This window comes from Hakea prostrata, chromosome 7, assembly GCF_041222555.1.
Source record: "Hakea prostrata isolate BN-2017 chromosome 7, UWA_Hpros_2, whole genome shotgun sequence".
Lineage (NCBI taxonomy): Eukaryota > Viridiplantae > Streptophyta > Magnoliopsida > Proteales > Proteaceae > Hakea > Hakea prostrata.
The window spans coordinates 2,336,902-2,345,509 of NC_142606.1; the positions used below are offsets into that span (position 1 = coordinate 2,336,902).

Sequence of the window (8,608 nt, forward strand, 5' to 3'; positions counted from 1 at the left end):
GGTTTATTATTATTATTTATTATTATAAAATAATATAAAACAAAAATGAATGAAAATAATAATTAATCAAAGCTCCAAAAAAAAGTGGTAGAAGAAAAATGTACAAAGGAGAGGGGATCCAAAATTAAGGGATGAGGATGGGGATGAGATTGAAGTCTAGTAAAATCGTCATGCATGTAATTCTCCAAATTAAGTCTAAAGTTGGAAGTCTATCTTCTCATGTGTTTCCACCATAAGTAAAATATTAAAATAACAATGCCAATTCATTCAAATTACAAATAGAAGTGCCAGCAAAATTGACTTGAAAACCAAAACTAAGGATGCTAGAATGTAGAAACACATCTTATAGAGGATTAAATGGTGAGAATGGCTTTCACCAACAAAAATGGAAGAAAAGTCAAAAGAAAAATAGAAATTGTCAACATCTTCACCATTTCAACACAAAATGCATTTAGGGTTAAACATTTTAAATGCCAATAAATAAGGAAAATTTGGGTGAAAAAGCAATGGGGATAGTACGTATACACTAATGTGGGGTTGCTAGATTGGTAAAATAACATTTATTAGTGAATAAGTCATGGGGATCAACTCTTGTTGATGGCACACCTACCATACCCATCCCCTATATATAAAAATTGTCATTGGTTTAACCCTCATAACCAAGTTTAAATCATATCCTAATCAACCACCTATTTACATATCTTTCATTAATTTACACAATCAATAATTTTTACTCCTTAGGGAAAACCTCGCATTAAGGAAGTTCATATAGAGAACCAAAATATCATAATTCAATCCACAAGAAATCCTTAGAAAAAGAATTATTTTACTGCCCCCAATATAATGGTGGCTGAAAACCGACTTAAAACTTTTACCGATAAAAGAAAAGAAAAGAAGAAAGAAAAAGAAGAAAAAAGTGATTTAGAAGTAGCAAAAGTTAGGGATGCAAACAAATAGTCGATAATTCGAATTTGATTCATATTTGTATCCATCTAAGAACATCCAAATTTGATTTATTCAGATTCAAATTCAGATGATCCAATTAATAATCATATTTAAATTTGAATATGTCAATTTTAAGTTGAATATTACCCTATTCGATTAGATATTTGACGAATGCTATCTGATGAGGAAAAAAAGAGCGAACCAACCGGCCCCACGAGACAAACCGGGCGCGGACCAACCGGGAGCAACCAGGACGAGAAGACCGACCAAGCAAGGCCAAAAAGAAGGCAAAAACGAGGAACGAAAAGATCAGCCAAAAAACAACACAACCAACACGGAGGACCAGCGAGGCCACCACAGGGTGAGCCCCCAAACCGCGAAAACAAAAGGGTAAAGGAGCACAAGAAGGGGAAAGAAACACATGATAATGTCATCTCTTAGCATATTAATGATCCGGAGTGCGACCCCCGGCGGCCCTTGGTTCAACCGGGAGGGAGGAACAGATTGTGCAGCAACACTATCCGTATCCAATTAAAGTTTAACTTTGGAGAATTCATCAGTATCCCTTCATTAATAGTAACAAATTATATTAAATTACTAATACATCATTACATTAATTAAAATTTACACATCCACTGATATCATATTCGAATTCAAATAAAGTGTTTAATAATAAGATTCGAGTTCAATCCGTTTAAATCCCTAGTACAAGCATCAATATCATGACATCTGCTAATACAACCGAGCAAAATTCTATATATGTCAAAAGAAGCCTAATGAAACAATATGGAGTGGATCTCCACCCAAAAAAACAAACAAACAAAAAAAAACAAAAATTCCTTGGAAATTCGAGTAAAAACTGAATAGAGATTCTTCACAAACATTTTCAATAACAATTATCATTTTTTTTGGTAAAATGCCATTTATTGAAGGGAAAGGCACAAGAGCAAGCTTCTTGAAGTAGTGGATAACAGCAAAATGGTCTCACCCTCAATAGACCAGGCCTCTTAAGCTTAGAGGGTTTGCTATAGAGGTGGTATCTTTAGAAATAAACTCAAAAACAAAAGGGGATAGCTTCCTAATATCTTTTAGCACCATCTCCAGTTGGGTAGAAGAAGCATTGGATCCAACCAGTCATTTAGGTGATTTACAACAGCATTATAACCAAATTGAATGATGAGAAATTGTAGACCCCTTTTAATTCCCTCCATTACAGCCGATCGGATCACAAGAGCTTCTCCCACCATGAGGAAGACGATATTGAGAATAAGAAGTAAGAGATCTCAGGTAGATAGGGTTTGGAGAGAGAGGTCGTGGAATTATTATATCACAAGCGACCAACCACAGACGAACGGTCAGAAAAGTTAATGTAGACATGCAATATGAGATGAACCATTTAGGATGAGCCAACGGCTGTATTTTGACATAAGTGAACAATGTTGGCTGGATATAGGTAAAATAAGGACATGCTCAAAAGTCTCACAAGCATATCTACAACACAATAATTCCCACCTCAGTAGGGAAGCCCAAGATCAGTAAAACTACACACCAGTAATTGAGGAACGAAGCTGCAAAACCGGTTACAGCCAGGCAATATATGGTCAAAACTTGAAATATGCCACAGTTGCTATAAAGAACCATGAAAAGCCTGCAAGAAAATAAAACTTCAAAGCAAAGAAAAAGTGGGATGTTGTTGCAACCGAGGATGTGGAGCATTCTGTGAGCAACGATTGGGAGAAAAATGATCATCATGCCAAGGGGAGATCTCAGCCCCAAATTCCACCAACGGAATTGGGGAGATTCTTTTCTATTCCTTTACCTAGATGATCCATTGGTGCATGAGTCTGAGATTCTAAATCATGTTCTGTAGAGGGACATCCAAGACCCTCTAGGGACTAATCAAATCAAATCCACCACGGATCAGGGTGTAGCATACTCATTCCATATGCGTGGAGTTTCTTGATCCCGTAGTCCAAGTACATGACCAACTGGATTGGGTTTTCTATAGCTTAGGCCCAACCCGTCTAACCAAGATTGCATTCCATTCTGAAGTCAGTACCAAAGTAAGAGAAACTACTAGACAAGTTGAGTCGTACTGCTAATCATGTTATCATCAACCCCATCCTTCTCAAAACGAGAGTAGAATTTCTCATCAAAATCTGCAACAAATTGCTCCAAGCACTCCCTGTACCCTTCCATCCCCTGCGCATGCTGACTCAGTTCCAACCCAATCTTAATCCATCTACGCGCAACCGCAATCTGTCCCAGACGCACCGGCATGGCTGCTCGATTCCATGCCGTTGTAGCAAGCCACTTACCTTCTTCAGTCGGGTACTCCCCTTCCTTTAGCCCCACCATGATACGGTATGCCTGTTTATACACGCTGTATACTTCATCAGTATCACCCTTGTAAAACCCTGCAAGCATAATTAACTTCCTAATGATAAGGGCAATATTTTTGTAGTCTGGAGAGGGAGAGGCAAGGAGAGATGACAGGCAAGCGTTGAGGGCAAAGCTGGCTACTTCTGGGCTGGCCCGTGGACTTTGTGAGGCACTGAGCCCAATCTGAAGGAGGTGCTCAGGAGTGCAAGCCTTTGAGGAAGCGAAGCTCTTGACCAGTTGGAGCTGTTGGGTTCCACCATTCTCAAGCCTTCCCCACAGATCATAAGCGTTGAACGTGTAGATGAAAACCATTCTGGGTTCAATTGCTGTTCCATCATCAACCGATTGAAGCCCAGATGATATCCCTGTCAGTATCTGCAGTGATGAAGAGACGAACTATTAATTTTCTTTTCTGCTCTAATTGCTCGGTTGAAGCCACTAGAACCTAATAAGTGTACCTTCCCGGCTCTATCGAGCAATTCGACGCCTCTTTTAACATCTGATTCTGACAATGGAGAATTGCTTAACCTTTCTGCAGCAATTGTGGCAGATACGCTTAAGATCAGCGACTTGCAAACCATGGTGTTATCTTCTACACCGTCGATTGAAGCACCATAGAACTCCGCAGCAGATTCGAAGTACTCGGAACACAAATGATATTTTTTTTCTTTGCCCGATCTTGTTCCGATGTTCCATGAATTTAAAGCAAACCAGTTCTTTTCACGTCGCCCAACTTCTCCTTTCCCAAAGAAAGCCTCGGAGCCAAGCTCGGACATCCGGTTCTTAGCGTGTTTTGTGAATTTTAAGATTCGGTTCTCGTTTGTGGTCTCTCGAGAGAGGATTGTGACCAGTGTTCTAAGGACAACTACTTCTGGTGTCGGCATTGGTTTTCCAGGTGAATAGAAGTTGAGGAGATTTGACAGGGACTCAACAGCAACAGGTAGGGCTTGACAAGCTATGGCTTCGTGGACTGAGAGAGAGAAGAACTCCGGGGTGAAGTCGTGGCAGTTAGCCATTGATTGCATCTGTTTTATGGCTCCATTTTCGTCTTTCTTTTGAAGGTAGACCTTAAACTGCAAGAAAGCATTAGTACACACAGAAGATAAGGTTTCGATAACTTCGATTACAATAGCTTAAGTGAAGATCTTGGGGGTATTTGGAATCGAAAAAGAGAGAATCGGATAGACACACCTTAAGGAATGCGCAGGTTATGTTGGGTTCGAGCTGGAAGTCAGTCGAGTAGAAGTTAGAACCACAATATTATGTTCAAACTCGAGATTAATGATTAATTAAGATATCTATGTAGATTACCTTTTCAGCCTCGTCGATGAATTCTTGAGCTTGATCAAGCAGAGAAAGGCCAAGATGGCATAGACATAAAACTCTGAATCCTTTCGCTCGAAGGATCCTGCCCTCTGTGTTGTAAGGGATGTAGAGCATCGATTTTTCGAACATCTCCGCACTAGTTTCGTAATTTTTCGAACGAAAATGATCGGCTCCGCTGTGAAGTGTGAATTACAGCAACAAATCAAATCAAAAGAATTTCATACGTTAAAGAAATTGTATTAATTAGCCGTGGACTCACCAGTTCCAGAGGAGGGCGTGCATGGTGGTCCTCTCCTTTGCCGATTCTTCATTGCTAAACAATTCCATGACCCTGTCATCGGATACTAGCTCCGCTACAACCTTCGCCCTCACAAGCGACCCATCTTTGACACCGCCATCAGCTGCGCTACCTCCGTTCCCAATTAGTCTGTGAACCACAGTAAGCGTCACACCGGCACTGATGTGGCACCTCCCTAACAACCCTAGAAATACTCCTTTCACTGTCTCTGCACCCGCCACGCCGGCAGCCTGAAAGTATGATTCTATTGCCGATAACCAAATAATTTCCGGAATTTCCTTATTTATCGCCATACCCCTAAGTTCCTTCTCTGCTTCTCTCTGCCTTCCCAAACCCAACCATGCCTTCATGGCGAGCACCGAAGACGCTGGGTGTTGGTCTCCACCGCCTTCTCGCAATACCTTAATACACTTAATAACGCTCTCGAACTCTCCGTCCTGCAAATGAGCCGCTGCGATGAAGCGAAGAGACTTCGATCTCAGCGTCTTTAATGGCAGTGATTCATCTGACCTTCTAACGATCCTTAACCCCTTCTCACAGAGATCCAGAGCTTCGTTCATCAGCTTTAGAGCGTCTTTAATGGGGGACTCCAGATTTTTCGACAACAAGAGTTTGCCAAATAACAAATACTGGTTTGCTAGTGCTCTGTAATTCTCAGGAGATCCAAACAAAAGGACTCTGGAGCGATTCAGTAAGGTAATGGCGAGATTTCGCTCCGATACCTCCCAGGAGGTACGCGATCTCGCGAGGTTCAAATCTAAAAGGAGTTTCTGTTCTCCTGCATCGGAAATCTTGTCAACATCGATCATCGCCGTCAAATCAGTGGCTCGCTCGAAGCAACTCGCTGCGAGATCGAATTTCTTTAGATCGTGCCAAATCAATCCAGTTTTGTAGAAGAAAGAAGCAGATTTCAACGACGGAGACGGAATGCCGGTGACATCGCCTGCTAAAAAGAGAAAATCAGCGGATATTTGGCGGAGGTTTGCCTGTTGTACATCGATCTTCGCCCCATTGTCTGGTGAACGAATTCCAGTAGCGTTTGAGAGATCGACGCAGGCATTCCAAAGACGATAACTGAGCTTCCATATCTGAAGCTTATCGGATTTAGACAACGGAGAAGCAGATTTCAATCTAGAAAGGCTCTTCTGGATCTTGGAGCAGAGCTTATCTAGAGCAGTTGTGTTTTCCGGCAAGAAACGCTCGGCTTCGATCACCGAATCTTCAATCTCTTTGAGTATAGAACGCGATCCAGGGCGGCTTGATCGGAGATCCGGCGGGATTTCTAAGATTTTCATCTGTGCTCTTGGCGGGGAAATCCAAAGGAAAAAAGAAATCAAGAAACTAAGTTTTGATTAACCGATGAATGAAGCGTGACATTTCTGGAGGGAAAATTTTCAAATCGACTGTAGTTAAAGAAACTGAGTTCTGGTTAGGCGACGAATGAAGCCTGACGGTTTTGGAGGGAAGAAAAAACAAATTTCGAACCAGCCGACGGTACTCGGTAGTTAAATTTCTCAGCGGTATTGCAATAGTCATTTGATTTTCGGAAATGACTAACAAGTTCTTAATATCAAACGACCGAGCTGGCCACGTCTATGACTCGCAGGTTTTCTGGTTGGGCTGGGTAAGGCACAAAGATTTACTTGGGCTAGACCAAGGACCCTGTGATTTGGGCCGCTAGTGGGTCACGTCTGTGCATCAGGCCCATCTTTCATTTTAAGATCACGTCAACAGAGGCAGACAATAGCTAATCTACACTGAACTATACTTTAAGATGTGAAATTCAATTGTGGAAAATACGTTAGGGTAATGTCGTGGAATTTTTTAAGAAAATGAACATGTACATATTTGAATTTATTAAGATCAATCGACTAAAGTTACTGAAGAAAGATGTTGATCTTATTTTTGTTAAATTACAAAAATAATTAAAAATGCGGGAGAACACCATAGGTTAATGGGTTATTCTTCTCTCTATCAAGTAAAATCAGACAGGTAATGAACATATCATGGAGAAGCTACGTCTCTAACGAGCTGGAATCCTGAAGTCGCACTCTCACAGTTCGATCCTTTGAAGGGCTGATATCATATCCCATTTTTCATTGAGAAGGCTGCTCCTTCCACCACCAGAATCCAAATGAGGCCGTCCTGCAAAATTCAATTCAATGGTTGATATCCAAGATGGTTCAGAAGAGCAACGATAGCAAGCAAGTTTCAGGTAACAAAAATTACCATACAAGATTGATCTGTATGGTTCTGTAACTTTAACGCTTCGTTTGCTTGTTGGGAGAAAAAAAAAGGGAAAAAAAGTTGTAGTTGCAGGTTCCATATGTTAGTGGTGGTGGGGAACAGGACAGTGAAGTGTGGAAAAGTAATTATTTCTATCCCATACAAGTGTTTGGTTGGCATGGGTGAATACACTTTCCCACCCCCAATACTTGCTTGTTTGGTTGGATGGGATGGCAAAGTATTTTGGATTAAAGATAAATTATTAATTTTTATTTTTTTGGGGTAAACAACATGCTATTATCTCTCTCTATGTGCGTCTGGTGGTGGTATATGTGGCAGTAGTGCAGTTGGTGGAGCAATTTTAGCAATGCCGCTGGTTCTCTTCTCTTTCTTTCTCTTCTTCTTCCTCCAATGCCGCTAGCCAATGGTGATTCCGACGCTGCTACGTGGTGATTACAGAAATCAAAACGGTAGATCTGAGATTCAGCTCAACCTGAAAACATGGAAATCCACTCGTCGGCTGACTATTGCTGCTTCAAAATCCGCCGATGCCACCCAACTGAGACCTAGAGGAGATGTTGTCATCTGCCTCCCCTGTTATGCCTCTGCCTTTGCCGCCGGCCACCTCTTCCTTCATTTGCTACTCGCCATACCATTGCAGAGCTCCCACCAAAGTCTTCTCAACTCTCCCTCATTTCCCCTCAAAATCCCATCAGAATCATGGGGTTTTGAGAAGGCATGGGGTGGGAAATATAAGCCTCGACAGGGATTCCACGGTGGAGAGTTGTCGGGTGAGTTTCCCACCCCAGGCAACCAAACATGTCAAGACTTGAAATTTTGTGGAAAACAAGTACAACTTTCCCACCCCCTTTTTATCCACCCCAGTTTATTCATGCAAACAAATTCAGCCTAATAGATCCATACATTCTTTGAAACTAGAAAACAGCCCCCTAGATTTCATTTCTCGTTTTAGAAACTGATTGTGGGTCTGATGTAGGACCCCACAGCCGCCCCAGGAAGACCCAAGAAAGGCCTAGGAGGCTGCCCAACACCCGCAGCACTACCAACAACCTAGGAATTTTCAGCCAGCATGAAGGGTACTTTGGGTAATTTGAGCAGTCCAAAGCAAGCCGAATTAGGTCAAAATTTTATTTGGATTCCAACTATATTTTCATTGTTATGTCAGTCTATGTTAAGCAGCAGTCCTATTCTACTTAGGAGTAATATGTAAAACAGAATACCTTTAGTTGCTGCCCTATTTATTTAGGAGTCTAGGCCTACTTTTATTTTGTAATTTGAGTCGGTTCAGGTTGAGATAAGTAAGAGTCCTGATTAGAGTATGAGTACTAATTAAATTAGAAGATCTCATTTGATTTATTTTCAAAGTTGAGTCCAAGTGTGAGTCCTTCAATGTAGGCTATAAATACAGCC

General features: G+C 41.3%; 1 protein-coding gene across 1 annotated transcript; it reads right to left on the reverse strand.

The window, feature by feature from the left end:
* Nucleotides 1–2,960: 2,960 nt before the first annotated feature.
* On the reverse strand, nucleotides 2,961–6,255 carry ATSPO22 (Tetratricopeptide repeat (TPR)-like superfamily protein). Its single transcript, XM_089160690.1, has 5 exons — nucleotides 4,913–6,255; nucleotides 4,639–4,828; nucleotides 4,519–4,551; nucleotides 3,786–4,400; nucleotides 2,961–3,702 (listed from the first exon to the last, which is right to left on the reverse strand). Exons 1-5 carry the CDS (start codon nucleotides 6,244–6,246, stop codon nucleotides 3,022–3,024), a joined length of 2,853 nt encoding a protein of 950 aa, XP_089016816.1. The 5' UTR covers nucleotides 6,247–6,255; the 3' UTR covers nucleotides 2,961–3,021.
* Between the last annotated feature and the right edge of the window lie 2,353 nt (nucleotides 6,256–8,608).